The 24,609-nt window shown below is 40.2% G+C and overlaps 1 protein-coding gene across 2 annotated transcripts in view; it reads left to right on the top strand.

The window, feature by feature from the left end:
• Positions 1–23,025, top strand: part of gclc (glutamate-cysteine ligase, catalytic subunit) — an 86,013-nt gene extending 62,988 nt beyond the window's left edge. For both annotated transcript variants that reach the window (XM_078541921.1, XM_078541922.1), the window contains exons 12-17: positions 5,298–5,390; positions 8,706–8,810; positions 15,465–15,546; positions 16,568–16,671; positions 20,943–21,063; positions 22,381–23,025. In XM_078541921.1, the coding sequence (XP_078398047.1) occupies positions 5,298–5,390; positions 8,706–8,810; positions 15,465–15,546; positions 16,568–16,671; positions 20,943–21,063; positions 22,381–22,589 (714 nt within the window). In that variant the 3' untranslated portion in view covers positions 22,590–23,025. The remainder of the gene's footprint in view (positions 1–5,297; positions 5,391–8,705; positions 8,811–15,464; positions 15,547–16,567; positions 16,672–20,942; positions 21,064–22,380) is intronic.
• Positions 23,026–24,609: the final 1,584 nt, after the last annotated feature.

The following is a 24,609-nucleotide window of genomic DNA, read 5'->3' as shown; positions in this document are numbered from 1 at the left end:
TCTGTCCTTAATAGTCCTATCCCATCACATTTATTGATCTGCCTGTAAAGCATTTGACTTTTGTTTCATGTTCCTTGATAATTTCATAGTTCCTCTTTAGCGCCTTCATTGTTTTCTTTCTTCTCTCCTAATCTCTTTTTGTATTCTCTCATCATGCACTCCTCCTGCTATCTATGGGAAGAATTTTTCACTCATTGGGTGAGTGTGTGCCTGACCCGAACGAGCGTAAAGTGATGCGCGATGACGTCGGGCGAGCGTCCTGACAGAGCGTGATGTTTCAGTCGCCTGGTGCGTGCGGGAGTCGGCAGCGCATCCGCCGACAATTAAATGCCCTATTAAGGCCTTTGCGGAACTAATGGACTCTAATTTTTCACTGCCCGTCCAACCGTTCGGTGGGTGGGTGAAAAGGTCAAGCGGCCTTGAATTTTTGGCGAAACCTCATCCACGGGTGGGATGAGTTTTCGACCAGTCATTGAAAAGAAATTTAAAACTTTTAAAACTCATATTTAACGTGTCCCTGCTCATGTGACAGAATCTCACAAGGGCACACGTTTTCATTACTTTCACTTCCGTGCTCGCGCTCCTCCTGCCCCCACCCTGGTGGCATTGAGCACTGCAGCGCGCGCTTCACACTGGCAGGCCGTTAATTGGCCAGCCAGTGTGAAATCCATGTTGGGGCCCAATCGCAAGCGGCATGCAGCTTTGGCCCCACTCCCAGGCACGCCAGCTGCACTCGCCCGATGAGGGCAAAATTCTGCCCCATGTACTTGATATAAGCTTTTCCTAATCCTTAATTGCTCCCTTATGTCTTTATTTATCCATGGAGTCCCACAGTGTTTAGTTTGCTCCTTTTGGTAGAATATATTTTCTCTCTAATCCGTTGAACACCATTTTAAATGTTTCCCATTGTTGTTCCACATCATTATATGAAAATATGTTTGCCCATTTTATTTAACTAAGTTCTCTTCTGAGCCCCTCAAAATCAGCTTTCCTCCAATCTATTAACTTGGTTTTTGTCATACTTATGCTTTAAGATAATGATAGAGAAGGATGTATGGTCACTGTTATTGGTAACTATTACCTGGATGTTTCTCTACGTTTACTTCTCTTTGGTTTGGTACATTTAACATTAGTAGATTCAATAGTGACTTGTTGGACTTTACTTTCTATATTAGAAAGAAGCCCTGTGCACATTGCAGAAACTCCATTCCCTTGTCCTCTTCCCCCACCTCTTGGGTAGAATTTTCCCCACGTCAGGGGGTTGTACAGGGGCGGGCATGGGCGGACCCGATCAGCGCCCCCGATCAAGTCCATGCTGCCATTTTATGTGGGCGGGCCATATAAGGCCTGCCCAGCATGACACGCACCAGGAAGCGCTGTGCACTCTGTGTGGACAGGGAGTGGACGGTTCCCTGAGGCGGGAGTGCGCTCATGCGTGTGAAAGAGCGCAGAAACCTCCCTGAGGCACAGAGGTGCCTCAGGGAGATTAGTTTCGCGTATGAAACATTGATTAAAGGTAACCAAAAATTTTAAGGACATGTCCCCTCATGTGAAACTGTCACAAGCTGGGACATGTCCATTAATTTTATTTAAAAAGTTCATGAAACCTCACCCCACCTGTGGATGAGGTTCCATGAAAAATGTGAAGGCCGCCTGCCCACCAACCTTAAGGTTGGACGGGCAGCTCAGTTTATTAGTTTAATTGATATTCAAATAGCCTTAATAGGCCTTTGACAGTTAGGCAGGCACGCCCACCAAACTGAAAATCTAAATGACATGCGGTGACCTCGGGACACACGCCCGACGTCAGCCCACGTCATTTTAAGCCTCGGTGAGTGGGCCCTGCCCCCGCTCGCCAAGCCAAAGATTCTGCTCTTATGTCCAATTAATGTCAGGGTATTTGAAATCCCCATAATTGTTATTCTGTTTGTTTTTACTCAATTCTCTAATTTGTCTGCATATTTCTTCCTCCTGGATAATCTGTAAACTACATCTATTAGTATGATGGATCTTTTATCTTTTCGCTCTGTCCACATAGGTCCTGTTTTTGCATTGCTGATAGCTGCATTCTTTTTTTCTACTGCCATTATGTTATCCATAATAAGCACAGTTACTACACCTTCTTATTCCTTTTCTATTTTTTTCTTAATATGTAATACCCTGCAATGTTTTATTACCATTCTGGTTTTTCTGTAGCCATATCTCAGGGTGATCCCTACTATTTCTGGTTCCTCCCAATGTATAATTGCCTCTAGGTCCTCTGTTGTATCACAGACACTGTATACAAACATACGAATTAGGAGCAGGAGTAGGCCATTCAGACCCTCAAGCCTGCTCCACCATTCAATAAGATCATGGCTGATCTGATTGTGGCCTCAATTCCACATTCTGCCTACCCCTAATAACCTTTGACTCCCTTGCTAGTCAAAAATCCAACTAGCTCTGCCTAGAAAATATTCATTGACCCTGCCCCCATCGCCCTCTGGGTAAGAGAGTTCCAAAGATTCTCAATCCTCAGAAAAAATTTCATCTCATCGCCGTCTTAAATGAGAGACTCTTTATTTTTAACTGTCTCTTTGTTCCAGTTTAAGCATTGCAGGGAGATATTTTAACTTATTTTTAATGATTTCCTCATGCTTTGTTTAACCATCCCTTTTGACTCCTGTTCTATAACCCTACTTATTCCCATGCCATCAATGTCCTCTCTTATTCTTTCCTATGCTTTCCTGCCCTGTTTTGTTTACAATTTGGGTTGCTTCTGTTACTTGTTGATGCCTTTGCCACTGCCCGCATGTGCTCTTCCCCCCCCCACCCCCCAAACATTTTACTGGTTTAAAGCCTTTGCCACATCCGCTAAGACACAGGACCCATCTCGATTCATGTAGAGCTCTTCCCATTGGTACAATTCTGTTTTATCCAAAAACTGGTGCTAATGTCCCATGAAAAGGAATCCCTCTTTCTTGCACCAGCCCTTTAGCCATGTGTTAACTTTCCCGATCTGTCTGCTCTGATCTACCAATTTGCGCATGGTTCAGGCGATAAACCAGAAATGATCACCCTTGAAGTCCTGTGTTTTTTAAATTCAGAGCCTAACTCCTTAAACTTATTGAGCAAGACATCCTCCCTGTTCCTACCTATGTAGCTTGTTCCAACATAGACCAAAACATCTGGACTTACCACATCTCTTTCCAAGTTCCACTCCAGCCTCCATAAGGTATCCCTTACCCTTGCATGGTGTAGGCAACACATCCTTCAGGATTCTCGATCTTGGCTGCAAACAATGCTATTTATCCCCCTAACTATGGCATCCCTTTCTCTTCCCTCCACAACCCCCACCACCACCTGGACAGCCTTCTGAGCCACGATGCCTTGGCCCCCATTATGGCTGTTGATCCTGTGTCTTTCTCCTTGAACTGCTTTCATATGTAGTGTATAACCTATAATGAGTTTTAGTTCTTTCCTAATTTTGCATAGATTAATGATTTTTAACCAGATGCCGTTGATGTCTTTCTTGGTAGACAGTTTTGTTGATAACCACTTCATATCAATTTTCAAAAATTATGATTTCTAGCCAAACCCTTTTCTGGCTTTGAAAATGTGTTTCTCTTATTACTGTTACATTGAAATTCACCTGTTGTTCTGAAGCTCATTTGGTTCATTGATCCAGATCCACTTGAAATGTGGTTAGACTCCCTTACACTATTAACCTGGCAAAGCTGCATCTATATTGCTGCTGGGCATGTTTAGGGAACTAGCACTAATGCACTTTAGGGAATACTGTACTTGGTACTATACCAGTGCAATTTAATGCTATTTCAGTGGCCTGATTTTGCGAACAGCAGTGAAGTGACTGCGCTTGCTGCTAATCTTGAAGGAAGCTGCGCACAAAGATCTAACGATCTCTGTGGTGTGGAGTTCACCTTTTCCAATGTTAAGTTGAACCTGGTGTAAAGTGGAGATGTCCAGGCAGCCAGCAACAGTGATGCCATGAAGCAGGGTAAGCAACCAATCGTATTGAAGAATTCTCAGACAGCAAACCAGGAAATTAAAAGCACTATTAACCATTCCTTTTTAATATAACTTTAGAGAAAGCAAAGTAAAGATTGGGACGTGGGTTAAGGTAAAAGCTGAAATATCATAAACTTTAGAAAAACAATCATGTAGAAATTTCATATTCCATGAAGATAAGATTAGTTTTTCAAGGCTAGAAAAGTTTCCAGTAGCAATTATGAACTTAGTACACTGGTTACATCTCATTCAACAAGGTGTAACTGTTATTCAAGAGTTTTTACAGCAAGACTAACACTATAAAATTGAAGTTTTCTCAGTTCACTGATTTCTCATTGATGGCAGCCTGTGGAGACTTCAACTTTTGAGAGTCGCAGAATCACTGACTCTGGATTTCCACATGTGCGGACTCCAGAAGTTGCTGTCCATTTCAGAGGAGCATTAACTGCAAGCGCTGACAATTGCTGTCACTATTACCTTAAAATCTGGGCCACTCTCTCCTTTTCCTGAGCGCTGCTTTTAATTTAACCTCAAAATTGTCAGTCCCACACTCAGCAAAACGTGATTCTAATTATGAATAAAATTATTTTCTCCTGTATGGAAAGAAACCTCTTCTTTACTAAACCCCAGTAACACTGCAGTTTTTGGTGTCGATCAAAAGATAAACAGGCATGCACTACTCCATATTTGGGTGAATGATACTTGAGTTTTTCCTTCTAATCATTTCTTTTGTTAAGTCAGTGTATCTATTTAATATATTTTCAGTTCATTAATGTTGAGCCTTAATCCCATGCTGCAGGTTTTGCACTTGAATGGCCAGTTGTTCATTTGCTGCTGTATATACTCCAGTCATTAGAAAACTTCAGTTCTAGGTTCAGATTATATATGTAAATGTTATGCTTCCATTCTTGTAATGAGTTTTAAGGTGTTCTGTTCTGACTTTGGAACAATTTTAAAATTTCAGTTGCACCTATCTTTCAAATTTCTCAACATCATTGCTTGCACATTTGCACCTAACACATTTTTCATATGATCACTTAATTTAAACACTTTTTGAAATATTTAATGTCGAAAGATTCCCTTGACATTTTACTATCGTACAGAGCTGTCCTACTAAAATCCTATTTCTATGGTATTGATTTTGCTTATTAAGTACAAAGAAATGAACTGGAATGTTGATGAAACAGTAATTCTGTTAAATGAAATGTTTTGAAAGGTATAATGGGAGTTGGGTGGGTTATGAAAGCTAACTTTAAAAAACAATCACTTGTGCAATTGACTACCTATAGAATATACAGTCCACGAATTGGCAAACCATGAGATTTAAGCCGCCGCCCCCAAATTCTGAAATTGGATGGAGAGTTGAATTTCGACCTATGGAGGTAAGTACCCGTAATGATATTAATGTAACTGTATTCAATGTAACACAAGCCATCAAGCCCATTCACTTATGTTTTATCTATATATATATATATAATTAAATATTTTGGAGTAGAGGTTCCACTTGGGGTGCAACCTGTGATCACCACAAATTGTACCTGTTTTGAAGTATGTTTTTCCCCCCCCCACCAAGTTCTTGTTCATACCAATTTGCATATTACCAAACATAAAATCAGTTAATTAATTTGTTTTGAAAACCTATTTTGCTTTAGAAAGTATCCCTTGATATATTCGAGTGGGAATTTGCGATTTGATTAATGCAGCTGAAAATGAAGCATTTTAAATCATTGTCAATTAACCACTTTTGAGTAAGCTGATCTTAAATTGAAAATGACAATATACGGAACTATTTTCTAGTCGGTTTGGAATACCGTAGTTGATTCCTCAGTAAATTAAAAAACATTCAAAATGTATTGGTGCCCTGCTCAAAAGACCCATCTAAATTTTTTTGGATTCTTCTCGAAGGCACGCAAACCAGTGAAAAAGTCCAATGATTAATTAATATGGAGGCATGGCCAGTTATGTAGGTAGGGCTTGCTTTTTGTGTTTTTAATTAGTGCAAAAGATTGCTGAAATTCAAGTTGCACTGAATGCAATTTGTAGTTAAAATTCCACATTCTTTTTTGCTGGTTATACCAGTTATTTAGCAAGTTGCATAAAAAAACAGTGCATTCGAGTGGAAGCCCCCAGACCATCATCTGATTTTTATTCATGTGTAATGGCTGTCACTTGATCAGCTTACATTTTGCAAATCATTCCATTTTATAATAAAATTCATTTCAGTCATGAAGAGTTCTGTTAAGCCATATTTATTCTGCACCTACTGTACTACATACAAGTAAATTTATAAAATTATAAAAATAAATGCAGATGGTTACCAGTTTTAGGTGACCAACGTAATTTGCTCACCCCATTTTTCACCACCTCTAAGTTTCCACCATTTAAGGTCTCATTGTATATGTCTCAAGCTCGCTTTCCGTTTCATTCCTCCTGATTCAGCCCTTCAGCTGGAGTGTTTCACTGTGTTTCCCAATATTTATTTGCATCACCGTGGTTGTGCGATTTTTGTGCTCTACTTAGAGCCAGCACACTAGCTTGGCAGCCATTAACCATCACTTGCCTTGGTAGTTATACCCTCTGTCAAGTAATCCAAGGTGTCAGCCCCACACCCAACCCCAATCCCCACAATCTCTGGGTCCCAAATAACTTATGTATGTGTCTGTCCTCGGAGTGATGGGGAAGGTTTGTACTGGACTTGGCAAGCCTACATAGAAGCAGTTGATTACCTAAAGAAAAACTGTAACATTTCACACAGGACTAAGAAGCTAGAGAACACCAGCATTTCTGGTTCTTTGCCAGCAAAGGCACCAACCTCAACTATTTCCCCACAACCAACCCAACCCAACCCCACCCCCCCATCCACCACCACTCCCCCTCTACAAAGATACATGCAATATGTCTACACCAACACTACCAAGTGAAGCTTTGAGTGCTGTGGTTGATGCTGCTTCATCTTTGTGAGTAAAGAGACCTGGAGGGAGAGGGGAAGATAAAATCAGGTTAAAAATATAGACACAAGGAATAGAGAGGAATGCAAATAAAAGTGCAAGGAGAGATAAAATAAAAGATAAATAAGGGAAGAGAGGGAGACAAAGGATGGAGAGAACTATAGCAAAATCTGCCAAGGCTGTTGTATTTATACCTGGCTCTTCGTACTTTTCTTAAGACTTGGAAACCATAATTTAGTGGGTTTTTTTGACTGTAGTTTTTCCTAAGATGTCATGACAAAATTACAGCCCAAAACAATAGGTGTCAACTTTTCAGTATCTGCAGAAAGTGGTTATGTAAAGTAGGCAATGGGTCCCTCAGGCATTTGAACCAAAGGCAACACATTTCTGAGCAACAAGTTGCAGATTCAGCAGTGTGTCCCATTTTGCTTCTAAACCGGTGACAAAATAATACCAGGCAATTTATGAAAAAAGACTGCCATATTGTCAGTCATTTAGGGTTAATGTAAATAATTACTAGGTAGAGTGCTTCCAAACCAGAGGTGATCCATTTTGTGTTAAAGGCCAGAATGGATTTTGAGAGTTGTTCCATAATTCTGATGTTTCTACATGTCAAAGAATTTTTGTAAGGCAGAGCTGGATTAGCTGCCAACATTTCTTCTTTTTACGTGTCTCTCCGTTTTGTTTGCTCAGCTGACACTAGAATGCAGCTGATTATCAGCTTATCAGCCAATTTCAAGCTTTGACACTCCCTCCTGTGACTCTTTCCAAATAACCACCATTTTTTTTTTGGAAGAAAGAAGTGAGTAACCTTTGGATAGAAATTATTTGGCTATTATCTGTCCCATCTCTTTGTTAGAACAATCCAAACTGTTCCCATTCTCCTGCAGCCTTCTTGGTCTTCTACCTGCACTTTTGTCTTGAAACGCAACACCACAGAGTATTCCAACAATCTTCCTCACTCTTCAATATCTCCCAACACTTATCCTAACTCTTGATGACTATTTTAAGTTGACCAATTATTGCTGATTCCCCAATCGGAGGAAATAGCCTTTCTGTATTCACTTTATCAAAACCCTTCATAGTTTCAAAAACCTTTTGGCCGCCCCTTAACCACCTTAAATTGTTGCATTACAGTGTATTAGTAAACACAATTTTGCCCTTGATGGGCGGGCCCGACCGACTTGGTGGCGGACGGGCGGCCGATCGCCGCTGGCGAAACAGGCCCTGCCGCCATTTTAAGTGGGCGGGCCAATTAAGGCCCGCCCGACTGGAAGCGCTATGCGCTTCCTGTGTGGGCGGGGGGGATTCCCCAAATGCGAGAGTGCGCTCTTTCGCGCATGTGTGCAAAAGAACGCACATATCCCTGAGGCAAAGTGCTGCCTCAGAGAGATTGCTGAAAGATTGTCAAAGTGTAAAAATAGAAAAATAAAAAAATCATTAACATGTCCCCCTCATGTGACAATGTCACACGATAAATTGCACAAAAACTTTATTAAACTTTATTAAAACCGACATGAAACCTCATCCTGCTGGACCTTTAAAGGCAGGGCCTTTAATTGTTTTAACTACCCTGTCAATGGCCTCAATTGACCATTTCCGTCATTTTCGCGTCGGCGAGCAGGCCCCGGAAAAATTCAGCCCAATGTGTTTTTAGCCTGTTTAAGTTTTAGGAAAACACTAGCTCCCTTAAAAATGTAATTGTGTAGAGGAATCTTTCAGTTTTTTTTGGAAACATTTTGTTCACAGGTCCAGTTGACAGATTTTGAGAATTCTGCATACGTTGTCTTTGTTGTACTCCTAACCCGAGTGATCCTTTCATACAAGTTGGATTTTCTTATTCCACTCTCGAAAGTAAGTAGTACTTCCACAACATATTGCTCTATTAAATATATTAGTTTTATGTTTGCTTACAAAGCAATTATGAATGGAATAGACATCCGCCAGGACTTTTTGGTTTGCAGCTGACATGACTAATAAATGGAGAAAAGCATGGTTATTCTAGAAGAGCTAGAAAATCTTTATTATATCAGCTAAGAGATGGAAAATTGTACAGTGATGTACATGTAAAATGTCCTAAGCATGTTACATGTAAACGTTGTCTTCTGTGGACAATTGAATTTCCCTTTTGACATTGAGATATGTATATGCATGTTTATTACATTATGATCACAATGAAATTTCAAATTTGTAAACTGCATTGGTATTTATCGCAACTTAACAGATGCTTGCATTAATTTTGTTTAACTTGCCTAGGAAGAATTTTAGGCTGCACTGTTTGATAACCTCATTCATTATGGGGAGAATTTTGGGGGGCGGCACTGCCCTGCAATTTTTTGCCAGCCCAGCATGGAACCTGAGCTGCAGCGCTCAGGGAGAGGAGAGTGAGCGGGCCTTGCGTGAACTTTGCATGAAAGAGTGCTTCAATCTCCCTGAGGCACAGAGCTGCCTCAGAGAGATGAAGCGCTGTTTTAAAAAAAAACTAATGCACAAAATAAAAATGTTATTACACATGCCCCCTCATGTGACTCTGTCACATGAGCAGGGCCATATTTTTATTTCAAGTGTTAAATTTTTATTTTATTTTTACTTGCTTTAGGAAACCTCATCCCGCCCATGGATGAGCTTTCCTAAAAATTGCAAAAGCCGCTTGGAAAAATTCAGGACAATTGTTGACTTAATGGCCTTAATAGGCCTTTGAATTGTCGGCGGGCCCGCTGCCGGCTTCGGCGCATGCTCACCGACCTAACCATCGTGGGACTACACAATGATGTTAGGAAGCTCGCCCGAACTTTTTCGCTGGCATGGTGTCGTAAAATCGAAACCGACGTGGGAAAGTCAAAACGGTGTCAATTTAAAAACGTAAGTGCCGTTCGTCGTAACTCAAATGTTATAAAGTTGAGGACTGCCTGTACTGTCAGGATGGTCAAGCCCCTTAACTGCAGAAGCAGAAACCCAGAAGAGAGCGTGTGGCCAGGCACACTGCCACACACTGCATGTGCCTAAACTCGTGGCTGCCAGGTATTGGAGTCAGCCTCCATCCAGAGCCCCCTCCCCGAGAAAAAGGTTGTTAGTTTTGTAACAGTTGTTTATTTGTGAGGGGAGCAGTACCTGAGGAGAGAGAACACTTAATAATATGAGCTAACATGAGAGCCATGAAGGGAATAAAACCAGAAACTGCCGGAAAAACTCAGCAGGTCCGGCAGCATCTGTGGAGAGAGAAACAGTTAATGCTTCGAGTCCGTATGACTCTTCAGAGTCATGAGTCATACAGACTCGAAATGTTAACTGTTTCTCTCTCCACAGATGCTGCCAGAAATGCTGACTTTTTCCGGCAGTTTCTGTTTTTATTTCAGATTTCCAGCATCCGCAATAATTTGCTTTTAGCCAGGAAGGGAAGATGGTTGGTCAGTTTATCAGGAATAGGGTCAGTAACGTAGAACGAGGTGCGTATCATTGGTAAAGGTGGAGAAAGCAAGGCAGGTGGTTTAAGAAGACTGGAATGATGGGAGTGTTTGTGGAAAATTATCCTATTGTAATATTCACTGCAGAACTGAATGGACTCCATTGCATTTCCCAATCTGTTATAAATTGTTGGAGCACAGAAGGATGTTGATCTCTTGTTCTCACTACTGTTTTGATTTATTAGTGTGAGCAGAGGAGTGCTGTTTGGTAGAGGGCTCTGGCAGATCTCCAACAAAAGCTCATCAAAAATGCAGCAAGTGGAACCTGTTGCCACATCTGTCATAACCATCTGTTACCTAAATAGTTGTTGAATTAGGTTGAGAGCCAACCAAGATGTTCAAATCTTGCTGTTCAAAAACCTGTGGTGTTTTCTGCTAAACATGAGATTGAAGCAGTAGGAAAAAATATTTCCAGACTCTCATTTACAATGTATAGCTTTGGCTTTATTGAGCAGCTCTCCTAGTATCTACTTTTGAACAGGACAGGTGGCTTCAGTTACTGTAAACATTGCATAATAAGTAAGCAATCACATTATTGTAGCACCCTACAAGAATTCCACCAGGAACTATTTTGCAGTGCCCTGCTACTCTGTCATCTGCTGGATATTATCAAAGGTGGCATGAATGCCTGCTCTCAGTTTGAAGTCTGTTTCTTCCTCGGTCGTTCTTTTAAAATCCCATGTTTGATTAATCAAAATATTCACTGAATTATTGTGAGGAGACTGTATGTACTCAAAAGTGCTTAATGCCTTATATGCATAAGCAATTTAGACAGCAGTTTGTTAAATAATGCCTTCAAGGCCCACTTGACATCCATGCATGGAAACTTGCAGAGATCATCACATAGTGAGCAGCAGTGGACAATCTTTTTCTTGCCCACACAAACTTAGGGATACTGAGGACAATTTTAGTGGTGTCCTTATTGCCATCCTCAGGAATTGAACCTGTGTTGACCTTTATGGCTGAACCCTTCATTTTTTGCTGAAGTTGAAGCTCATGTGAAACTTATTGACCTGTTTGGGAAATTGGCTGAGTGGCAAGAGGCGGGGATAATGGACAGAATTTTTAAGTTGGTGTGCGGGCACGCGCCCGACCAGATCGGATGCGAAATCACATGAGATGACGCCGGGCGAATGTCCCGATGTCATCCCACGTGATATTTCAGTCGGCGGGCATGCGCAAGTGTCAGAAGCGTGCCTGTCGACAATTAAAAAGACAGTTTAAAGTTGTTAAAGTTCCAGTTGTCCCTGATTTTTCGTGGTCTGTCCAACCTCATAGTTGGCAGACGGGCGAATTGTCCAGGTGGACTTTGTATTTTTGCTGAAACCTCATCCAAGGGCGGGGTGAGGTTTCCATTATTAAATAAAAATGTATGGACAGAATTTTAGTCGTGTATATGCTCAGGTGACTGTGGTGCGTGGACATCTTTTTCCAGATTTTAAAATCTTTATTTAATTGTTATGAAGTCTTCAGCTCCCTGAGGCAGCTCTCTGCCTTCAGGGAGCATTCATTCTGTGCTTGCCCGTGCCTGTGCTTATGTCAGTTCCCACCCCCCCACCCCAGCAGCGCTGAGCATTTCAGCACACGCCTCATGCTGGCTGGCCGATTAATGGCCAGCCAGCGTAAAACTGTGGTCAGGGGCCGTTCACGGGTGGTGATCCGTTCCTTGGCCACTCCCGAGCCCGCCAATTGCGCCCGCACGCTGACCTAACGATCCTGCCCAATAGATGGGTTATCGGAAATTGGCAGGATGTCACTATTCGAGTCCCAAAGGGATTTTGTGTTTGGCCTCAGCTATTCATTGCATTCATTACCGACTTCGATGATGTGATAGAGAGCCACATACCTTTTGTCATCAGCAAACTTGGATATGTGGCATTGTAAGCAATGTAGATGGAAGCATAAAATTACAAGAGTATTGATAGGTGACGTGGACAAAACTGTAACAAATGGATTTCAGTATAGCCAAGTGTGAGATCATCCGCTGTAGACCTATAAAGAATAGATCTGAGTACTTTCTAAATGTTGAAGCAAAAGCTGTGAAGGTTTAAAGAGACTTAGGAGTCCATATACATGGATCATTAAAATGTCATGAACAAATTCAGAAAAGAATTGAAAAGACAAATGTGATGCTGGTCTTTATTTTTGAAGGACTAGAATACAAAAGATTAGAAGTCATACTATGTGGCCTGGTTATACCATATCTAGAGTAATGGTTCAGTTCTGGGCACCACATTTTGGGAAGAATATGTAAGCCTTGGAGTGAGTGAAATGTAGGGCTGAATCTTCCAGTTGGCATACGGGGGCGGGCCCGACATGCCAACACGTAAAATGACGCGCGATAATGTCGGGCACACATCCCGACATCATCGTGTGTCATGTTGATATTCCTTTCGGCAGGCACGCGCCGGAAGTGGCTGCGTGCCCGCCAAAATGTCAACGGCCTATTGAGAATATTAAGAAAGTAATTAAACAAGTTAATAATGCTGCCCGTCCAACCTTAAAGTTGGCGGGCAGGCGAAGAGCCCAAGCGGCCTTTGCGTTTTTCAGGAACCCTCATCCACGGGTGGGATGCGGACTCCTGAAGCTTTTATAAAATAAATGAATAAAATTTTCCAAACTTCACAAACATGTCCCAGCTCATGTGACACTGTTTAAACAAATTTTTATTTCATTTATTTAAATGTTTTATAATCTATTCAATCTCCCTGAGGCAGCTCTGTGCCTCAGGGGCATTGCTGCGCTCTTTCAAGCACATGTGCAAAAGAGCGCAGGCCCAACTCTCCCTCCTCCCCCTGCCCAAACAGGTAGCACTGAGTGCTGCCAGCCGTGCGTTACGCTGGGCGGGCCTTAATTGGCCAGCCTGCGTAAAATGGCGGCACACAGCTGATCGTGGGCGGCGATCAGCTCCGCTCCCACTCCCGCCTGCCCGCCATTGGAAAAATTCTCCCCATAAATTTGATAGAGCCCCGAAGGTTAAATTGAGGTGAGATTACACAAACTCTGAAATAAAAACAGAAAATGCTGGAAATACTCAGGTCAGGCAGCATCTCTGTAGAGGGAAAATGTTCAGGTCGATGACCTTTATCAGTATCTTCTACTTTGACTTCAGATTTCCAGCATCCCCTCAGTATTTTACATTTACACAAACTCTGGTAGTATTCCCTGGAATTTAAATTAGGAAGTAATTCAATCGTACTTTTCACAATATTAAGGGAAACTGCTGGGAGTTGAGAGATCTAGGACTTGGGGGCTTAACTTACAATTTAGAGCCAGACTTTTCAGGAGTGAAGTTAGGAAACACTTCTACTTGCCAAGGGTGGCAGAAGTTTGAAACACTTTGGCAAGCAACGGTTGATGCTGGGTCAATTGCTAATTTTAAATCTGAGAGTTATAGATTTTTGTTGACAAAAGGTATTAAGGGATATGGGGCAAAGGCGAGTGTATGGAATTAGATCAATGATCAGTATGACCTCACAGAATGGTGTAACTGGATCAAGGGGCTAAATAGCCTACTCTTGACCATATGTTCCCATGCCCTCAGGCAGTGATGTTTGGAGCATTGCCTCGTGTACATATAAATTCAAGTGCAAAGTTAACCATACTTTCTCATCCAGCAGAAAGCAAAATACTGTGGATGCTGGAAATCTGAAATAAAACAGAAACTGCTGGAAATACTCAGCAAATCTGGCAGCAATCTAAGAAACAGTTAACATTTTGGGTCTCTAATCTTTCAGGCCACAGGCTTTTTTCTCATGCAGACTTGCTGAAATCATGTGATCCATCTGTTGACCCTTCAGAACAAACTGCTTGCTGTTCCTACAGGCCACCAGGGTCAAATATATGACAAATATCTTTGCACTTGCCTCCTACCAACCTAATGCATAAGTGTTGTTTAATCTGCATGCATCAGCGTAATACTCCATTGTGTGGGTAATATGGTAGAGTTTCCGCTTTGGGCACAATCAGCGATCTGGAGGCAAAATGCACCCAAAATTGAACTAGTTTTGATGTTCTGGTTTCCACTCAAACACTTTCATATCGCTGGACATAAAATCTGCCATGAACCCCTGCAATCTGAAAATATTTTAAAATTAAGCTTGAGAACATTGCTTTAAAAGGTTCTTTGATATTTTTTAATGATACCTTGGTGCAGTTTAATTAATACAGCTGAAAATGGGGTTTTCACAAATAAGGATTTCTAATCAGTGTCTAGTCCACCACATGTGAGTAATACAATTTTAAATAATTGAAAATGATTTTTAGAAGAACTGTACAGAACCATGTACCTTAGTAGTCAATTAAATTTAAAAAAAAAAGCTTAAAAGACATGTCTTTGTACCTCCAAAAATTTTAACTTTAAGGCCCACAAGCAGGCACAATTAGCAGAAAGTCGATTTTGGGTGTGACCAGTTTTGCGGGTGGGGCTGGAATCTAGCACGATGTTGATTAAATTAATGTACAACATTACAGAAACTTTTTGCACTTAACATTTTACAGTCCTTTGTACTGGCTTGGCCAATTTCAGATAAAAAATGCTGGGAAAACAACAGGAGAGCCTAGCTGAAACTCCAAGCCAATATTTTGAATCAGGTGAACCAAAATTATATGCTGCTGTGTTCTGTTCATTTTCTTTTCCACAGTTCAACTAGCTGTTTCATGACCGATTCACCAAAAATGGCAGCAATCAGCAGAACTGTCAATTGCCCCTGGACCAGCTAATTTGCCCCGGTGTCTTTTTTTGAAAATGGCTGTTTAGCTTTAATAGTTTGGCCTTGTGAAGTTGAAGCTTTTATGTCAGCAATATTTTGGCCTGTCAGCAGAGTAGCAGCTTTGTTTATGCACCAACTTATTTATTGAAACATGGTGTAGTGAAGAGAAAATTGCAGGTATAAAGCTTTCCAATCTGCCTACAGTTTAAAAAGTTGTTTGATATTTTGTATTAGTGTGTGTTGAGGTTCATCAGGACACTATTTAAAATCATAATTTTGCTTTAAACAGTACATAAATATTAAAATCTAACATACTATTTTTACTGGACTAGGTGGATGAGAATTTGATTGTGGCTCAAAAGCGTGATGCTGTACGCCAAGGAATGTTCTACTTTAGGAAAGATATTTACAAAGGTAAAAATTTAGGAATCTGAATTTAATAATCTAATACTTTCCAGAAGTCACCCCAAATATTTTTTGGTTTAATGCAGTGGAATATGCCACCTAAATGTAAGTTACTTACACATTACAAAAGTCAGATGAACCAAAAACTGCATTATAGGAACTAATATGGGAAAGGAAAGCTGCACATGAAGCCTACTAAGAGCCTGGTCTGTGACGCTCTCTTTTTGTTTTTTTTTTACAAATGGGGGAGGTGGTGGCATAGTGGTATTGTCATTGCACTAGTATTCCAGAGACCCAGGGTAATGCTCTGGGGACCTGGGTTCGAATCCCGCCACAGCAGATGGTGAAATATGAAGTAAATAAAAATCTGGAATTAAAAGTCTGATGATGACCATGAAACCATTGCCGATTGTCATTAAAACCCATCTGGTTTACTAATGTCCTTTAGGGAAAGAAATTTGCAGTCCTTACCTGGTCTGACCTACCTGTGACTTCGGACCCACAGCAATGTTGTTGACTCTTAGGGATGGGCAATAAATGCTGGCCTGGCTAGCAACACCCACGTCCTATGAATGAATTTTTTTTTAATTATTAAAAGATAATTTTGCACATATATACCACCAGAGAGGAAGTAACTATAAAATTTCACCAGTCCCTTTATCTGAAATACCCGATATTACAAATAGATTGGATAAGAGCAGGACAACTCAGTTGTGCCAGGTTTATAGAAATAAAGCAAACTACATTTGGTAGATAGGATACACTAAATGAGTTACTTGACTGGCATAATTTGTAATATCTCCCAATTCATTCAACTTGCTCAAGGTGTATGGGATTCTAAGGAAAACAAAACTAAAACATGGAGCTGTGTGTGGATGATTATCTCATGCTTTCATTAGTATACTTCTTCAATTTGAATAATCCTTGAACTTGTGTGTAAATCTGCCGTAAAGCCATATTTATTTTTCAGTTGAGGCCAATTACAAATATGCTGCATCAAATATTTTTAATCATGGCTTTGTCATTCTAGCTGGAAACCCAGTTGTCGATGGCTGTGCTTGTGCACAAAATGGCATTGATTTGGATACAGAAGAGTATGCATTAATGAGCATAGACACAATCATTAATGGAAAGGTAAGTGTAAATGCTCCTTGTATCATCCACCTGTGATTTGCAGCAATTGTGTCATTGAGAAAATAATTTAAATACAAATTTCTACTCCAGAACCCAAACTACACACAGGTAGTTGTTTAATTCCCTGCCCCAACAATCTTCTGTAATCATTTTTTTGTAAGAAATTAGGGTCTCGATCATTGTATGGTTCTTACATCTCACAACTTGTGGAGGTTGAATCACGTTCTCAGAACGTGAAAGCTTAAGTAATCCATCATTTGATAATGTTAGTACTGTACTGTTTCCACTGTTTAGCAGTTTATCGTTTGAAAACCTTGATTGCCTTTTAAGATTTTCTTGCAAGGCAAAGGAACTCTGAAGTACTGCAGTCAAGTCTGTAGATAAATGAGATCTGGTGTGAAAGAAGCATTGCTAACCATAATTCCATTCCCTGAACAAACTCTTGAACTTCACACAGGAATGCAAATTGGGTGCAGCAAAAGAGTGAAGGAGAGTTCTAATTCCTCCATTTGAGAAAAAAATCAATCTAAATTCTGAAAAAATGTATTGTGTGTAGTGTGAGCATGCTGCTCTCAAGAATTGGGGGTTCCTTCAGTAAATATTGTCCTCTTTCTGATATTGAACTCTGCATATCCCTACAAGTGAAACTAGAAACACAGATTCAACTTGGGGGATGGCACAAGTAGGTATTGGAGACCTAACTGAAAACTGAGCATGAATGGGACTTTAATATTCCAGCCTCCAAAATTTTTTAGAAAGGATAGGGAAAGGAGGAAGAATAGCAATAATGCTAAAGGCAATATTATAGCAGTTGAAGGACAGGAATATTAGTAAAGGTGAGTAGGCAATAGGAACACTCTCTCAGTAGGGTTAAGAAACTGCGAGGGATGCAAGACTCAGGTGGGAGTTATCTACAGACCTCCTGACAGCAGTGATATAGTAACAAGGTTTATAAATAGGGAGATCGGAGAAGCATATAGTAACGGCAAAGCAGTTACAGAATATTTTAATTTTCACAGATTGGGAGATGTAAAACTGCTGAAGTCATCAAGCCAATGAATTTCTAGAATGTATTCAGAATAGTTCCTTGAACCAACAAGGAAACAGGCCATGCTAGATTTAATAATGAGTTATGAGCTGCAAGTAATTAATCTGACAGTAGGAGAGCATCCTGCAAACAGTGAGATGATTAAGTTTAAGAACACAAACAAGAGACTGCAGAAAAATATGGGGTATTTAAACTGTTTAATGCAAAATAAGACCAATCCTGACCTCCAAAAGAGCAAAAGTTCCACTTGTACAATTGATTAACCATGGTCAACATTTGAGAAAAGATGATTATAAATCTAAAGGCAAAAGCTTCACAAATGCCAAGAAAAGTGATAATCTAGCAAACTGGGAAAATATAGAAAGCAAAAAAGGGGCACAAAAATATTAAGACCTGCAAGTGGGATATACAAAGGTATCTTTGATAGAATCGATACCAGTGATAGAAGAAAAACTAAAAATAAATTGAGGAACAACTTAGTAGATTTAATGAGTGATAGAACGGTAGTGAAGAAAATATTGGAAGTTAAAATAGATAAGCCTCCAGCCTAGGGTATTAGTATTTCCACCCTAGGGCATTAAAAAAAAGTAGTTGAGGGAATTGGAGAAACATTTGTCACAAATCGAGAGGGCTTTGAAAAACTATGAATTGTGCCAATTAGATTGGAACTTTGCTAATGTCACTCCAGTATTTAGAAGAATGGGAGGGAGGAACCGGGTAGCTGGGGGTAATGACAGTTGTGAGGAAGCTACTAGAAACTGTCATTAGGGTTAGTGACTGAACAGTTGAACAAGTGAGCTGATCCGAGTCAGTGAACATGGCTTTGAGGGCAAACTGTATCTGACTAATCTAGTTGGACTTTTGAGGTTGCTAATAAGATAAATAAGAATGTTGAGTACAGCTAAAAGACAATATTATAGCAGTTGAAATAAAGGATTATTAGTAAAGGTGAACAAGAGGAACACTTTTTCAGTAGAGTTAAGAAACTGCGAAGGATGCAAGAATCAGGTGGAAATTGTCTGTTTGGACTTCTAAAAGGCATTCAGTAAGGTTCCACACAAGGTTATTAACAAAAATGAATGTGCAGATTTGAAGCTTTTTGCTTTCGGGTTGAAAGTTGATTGATTGGGAGGTATGGTACAGAATAGAAAGCTTCTACTCTGGCTGGATGTGACAAGTGGTATTCCCTAAGGATTTGTTCGAGAGCCTTAACTTTTGACCATATTTATCAATGAGTTGCTTGAAGAAATAGAATTTTATGACCCCTTGCTGAAGGGACAGTAAGTATTACAGATTGTAGCTGAAGATTGCAAAGGGACATGGACTGATTAAATGTGTAAAGCCAGGGGCACTGGAATCCATTGTGGGCAAGTGAGGTCATCCACTTTGGACCCAAGAAAGATAAATTGGAATTATTTTCTAAATGGGTGAGAAATTGGGGATTGTAGAGGAGCAGAACGATTTGCAAGTATAAGCACGAAAAGCCAGTTGATTGGTGTAAAAAGCAAACTAAAAGGCTAATGGAATTTTGGACCTTATCATCATGGGGCTGCAATACAATTAGACAGTTGTGCTTCAGCCCCAATCAGACACCATCCAGACTATGGCTTTCAGTTTCAGGCACTGCATCTCAGGAATTATATTTGGAGGGAATGTGGTGCAGATTCTCAGGAATGATACTGCGGCTTAGAAAGTTAAATTATGAGGAAAAGTTGAATAAAACTTACTTCTATTCCCTTTAGTATAGGAGATTAAGTGGTGATTTGACCAAGGTACTTAAAATGTTTAAAAAAAATTTGATAGGGTAGATACAGAGAATCAGTTCCCACTAGTGGGGGAATTGGGAGCAAGGCAACATAATAAAATTAGAGCTAGACCATTCATAAGTGAAATTAGGGAGCACTTCTCTCTCCCCCCGCCCCCCCACACAAACGCACAAAGTGGAGTAGAAATTTGGAACTCCTCCCACAAAAGGCAGTGCATGGTAGGACAATTGGAACTTTCAAGACTGAGATTTTTGTTGGATAAAGAGTATCAACAGATGTGAAGCAACAGTAGAAGAATTAAGTTTTATGGTGCAGATCAGCCATGATCTAATTGAATGATGGCATAGGCCCAATGACTGGTCTATTTATGCTCTTACTATCTAGCTCATAATGGTCTATTAAGGTCAGTAGGAGATCATTTCCCCCGAGTGCTTTTTTTTTATTTTGGTGCAAAAGTGATGTGTTTAGATTGACCCATTCTTTAAAAGAAACATGGGCCAGAATTTTAGATCATTTGAGCAGGCGACAGAGCATGAAATCACACGAGAAGACATCGGGCGTTTGTCCCAATGTCATCGCGCACTCGCATAATATTTGGCTTGGCGGGTGCACGCAGCTGTCGGAAGCGCACCCGAGGGCAATTAAGCCCATTAAGGAGTCAATTGAAAGTGATTTTACTTTGGCACATCTGCCAACCGTATATCAGTCTGGTGGACTTCACTTCTTTGCTACAATCTCGATCCAGGGCAGGATGAAATGTGCGTGGTGAAATTTAATAAAGAAAGATGTCTGGTGACATGTTTTTTGAGCTCTGCTGCCAGGTGTTTGAATGTGCTGCATGGACACAGTTTGCTGCATTTTTTTTCTTATTCAATTTGTCCAGGTCTGCAGCTCTGCCGCAGCTGTCTGCCTTCCAGGAGCTCGTTAGAAGCGCCAACCTGCACCCTCACTTTGCTCAGCGCCCGCCCTCCATCTGCTGTCCTCTGACAGCACTGAGCCTTTCTCAGTGCGTGGTTCATGCTGGCTGCCTATTAATTGGCCAGCCAGCGTGAAATTGCAATTTAGGCAGGGGTGAGGGAGTGGGGGGGGTGGCGATCACGGCTGGAGGCGCATTTCGCACCCATTTCCGAGCCCACTGATTGCGTATGCCTGATGAGCGCAAGGTTCAGGCCATGGTCTTGGTTGAAAGAAGCTAACAAGTGGGAAAATACCACCCCAGTATGCAGTGTGGCAGTTAACTGTTTGTCAAATGGATATAGACTGTGTAAATGACCAATATTGCCATATTGATATTATAAACATTTCCATTAACATACCAAATCTTTTGCTAAAATGTGTTCACGTGTTTATTTTTTAAAAACTTGCATCAATATAGCTTCCCTTCACAGTTGAATGTGTATTTGAGCGAAATTTGTGAATCTTGATATATTTTCCACCTCCATTTCTTTGTTTTGCAGGAAGGAGTTTTTCCAGGTTTAATTCCAATCATAAACAGTTACCTTGAAAACATGGAAGTCGATGTGGATACACGGTGCAGCATTTTAAACTACCTCAAACTGATCAGAAAACGAGCTTCAGGTAAAGTTTTAACTTAATTGTTACTGGTTATTGTATTGGTGTACTATACCTGGAATTGAGGCCATGACCTAAAGGTCAGTTGCATTTATCTAGACATGTTTGCATGCTTGATTTTACAGAATTACTAAAATAGTCTTCTGTGATAAGCTGTTGTCCTGATATCACAAGAGGTTGGTGGGTGAAACACTAAAGATCAATTAAATGCCATCTTGAAGTTTTGCTATATTAACATCAACACCTAGAAAGATGCAGCTAATAATAGACCATGATGGAAGTATAAATCATGGTTTGGTTTGAATTATTTGAGGCTGCCAAGCACCTAGCATGTATGGTAACTTATGATGCATGTGATCTTGGCTTTCAGTGTGGCAGCATGTGTATCCAGATTTGCACTCTCCTGCCATCGCAACTGAGTCTTCTCTACAAATTTGGGTTGGTGGCAAACCTGTGGGGTTGGGGTGGGTGAGTGTGTGTCAAAATTGGTCTATTCATTACAATTATCTCTCTAGATTTCTTCTTTCTCCCTTCCCTCCCAGAGGGACCAATCATTAGAATGTAAAACTTTTACTGTTTTTGTGCTTTTCAACCAACTTCATGGCCTGAGCGGACGGGCCAGCCAGCATGAAACGTGCACTGAAAAGCTCAGCGTTGCCGGGGTAGGGGCGGGAGGAGGGCGTGTAATGACGTTTCCATGGGCGCAGGCAAGCGGTGAAACAAAGCTCCCTGAAGGTAGGGAGCTGCAAACCCAAAAACCATGAAGTAAACTTTTGAAAATCAGGAAAAAAAAATGCCCCAAGCATCACAATCAAGCACCTGAACATATAGATGATAAAAATGCTGTCCATAAATTTTTATTTTTATTTAATAACGGAAACCTCATCCTGCCCTTGGATGAGTTTTCATGAAAAATGCAGTCAGCCTGGCCAATTCACCTATCCGCCAACTGTAAGGTTGGGCGGATTACGAAAAATTGGAGACAATTGCACTTTTAGTGGACTTAGTTGCCCTCTTAATTGTCGTCGGGCACGTTTCTGACTTTTGCATGTGCTGCCAAGTGAAATATTGCACAAGCGCTGGATGGCGTTGAGATGCTCACCCAACATCTCGCGCAATTTTACCCTCGATCGGGTGGGGCGCGCCCTCCCACGGGACGTAAAATTCTGCCCCATATTATAATTTGCCTACAAGGAAACCTGATTACAAAATTAACACCACACTGGTTCAAAGAGTAAAACAAGAAATTGATACGTGCACTGAAATTGTATACTAAATCAATTTAAATATTTGAAAACTCAATTATGCTTTTATTTGTTGCAGGGGAGTTGATGACTGCAGCATGTTGGTTGAGGAAGTTTGTTGCTGATCATCCCAACTACAAGCAAGATGGTATTGTAACTGAAAAAATCAACTATGACCTAATTATGAAGTGTGACCAAATTGCAAAGGGGTTGCATGACTGCCCAAAACTAATTGGAGTACCAGTCAGCAAACCAAAACACTCAGATGGCAAGCACAGCACTGTTTGATATCATGGAATTGTATACTTTGATGTTAATCATACATATTTTGCATGGTGCAGAGACCAAGAAAATGCACAAACAAATGAACAGGGCCAACCATTTAAATCAAATCTTTATTTTATTGATTGTTTAAATCAATGCAGATTTGTGCATTGCAGTTGTCAGATGACATGTAAGCTACATGTACATATATTGTTTTTAGATTAACAATGTATTTTTAATACGCTCTAACATGGGTTGTTGCACAAATTCTGCTGTAGATACAAATGAGAAATGTACTTTGTATATATAATTTTCTTACAACAAATTCCATTGCTTTTTGTTCATTGACTGTAAATGTACTGAATTAAGTTGTTTTTGATCATGTGAGAATAAATAGTGAACCCTGTAGATGTTTATATTGAATGTTTGTTGACTGACTAAAAGAAATCTACTAACTTTATGCTGTGTCCACATTGTGTGAAATATTATCTGATGATGCACTGTGGTTTATAAAAACAAATTTTTGTAAGGGCTTTGACAAAATAGTTTAAATGGATTGTGTTTGATTGCATTGTTTTATAAGTAAGAGTTTGATAAATATTAAATGGTTTTCATGGTGAGAAAATGAAATGAAAATCAAGAAGGTGGAATTGTAATTGTAATAAATTTACTCTGGAAATTGAGATTGAACTAAATACTGTACTAACATGCACAACCATATTAAGTAAATATTGCTTGGATGGTGCAATTTTTGCATTCTTAGTGCATTTTCCTATGAAGATAAGTCATACTTGATAAAGTCTGGATAGAGACTGTCCCCCACCATCTTGGAAGAACACTTATTCAGAACAGTTGTTATCTGCTTTCTTCTCACTTGTAAGTTTTTCATAAACCACTTGTCAGGACTGCTGGTAATTTTTATTTTCATCATATGGTTTCTTCTTGTCTCAGCATCTGATTCTGTGATGTTGACTGCCCTTGAAACGATTTCACAGACATCAGTCTTTGCTGCTTCAATCTGGTTAGGCTGTGTTCCTTGTCTGAGTGATCTGTCATACTTCTGATCCAATATTGAGGTTTAGTTCTGAGTGTACTAATTAAATCCACAGGTTTTCAGTAAATGATTCTATTCTAGCTGTGTCTTTAGAGATCCTTGTTTAATTATGACTACTGGGTGCAATATACCTGATTTTGAGTCTACACCAAACTGAAAAAATTCATTTTAAGCATGTAGCTTTGGAATGTTCTGACAATTTTCCTATATTAAACTACTGTGCTGAAGGATTTACTTTGCAAAAATAACTTTTCACGTGGTTGTGTTGGCCTGACCTGAACCATACTTCAGCTCTTGAGAGATTTGCAGTGACCCTCAAGCCTGCTATAAGTATATACGTAGGTTCTTATTGTGAATTATCTAAGAAATTAGATGTATAGACATGTTTGTGTCTTGAATCTTCAAAATTGAATAAAGTCATGCCTTTTTTCCCCCCACTCAGAATCCTTGGGAAAAAGTACAGTTGAGTGAAAAATAGAATATACTATGGATGCATCCAACCATTCAAATTGTTTTAACATAACTCCATTCTGGACCTGGTAACAAACCTCTGGGTTTCCATGGTTCTCTTATCCATAATTTGCATCTAATAAAATTGGGTAGAAAGGGAATGGAGTTGAATTTTATCAGGCTTTGTCAGGAAGGACTTATTAACTTTGATTTTCCTTGTGCCATTGTCTGCTGTAGTGCAGTGAACCCAAAGCCCTTGACAGTGGATGCACTTTGGCAAATTGCAGCATGAGTTTTCTCCATGTGCAGTTGACTACAGGCTAAGTTTGCTTTCCCTGCTTGATCACCTGGTACAGAACACAAAACTATCCACTGCTGTTACTAAGTTGGCTAGCATAGTTCTTCATTTGTACCACTTCTTTAACCTGGCTTTCATAATCCATCTTCCCTTCCTCAGGCAATTATATCTGATTGCCGTCAACAAGTTTGCTAGTTAACAGCTTTGACAAGATAGGAAACTATTTTAGCACATTGAGTAGA

This window comes from Cetorhinus maximus, chromosome 5 (genome assembly GCF_964194155.1).
Source record: "Cetorhinus maximus chromosome 5, sCetMax3.hap1.1, whole genome shotgun sequence".
NCBI lineage: Eukaryota > Metazoa > Chordata > Chondrichthyes > Lamniformes > Cetorhinidae > Cetorhinus > Cetorhinus maximus.
The sequence above is the reverse complement of the archived record's forward strand: the minus strand, read 5'-3'. Positions and strand labels throughout refer to the sequence as shown.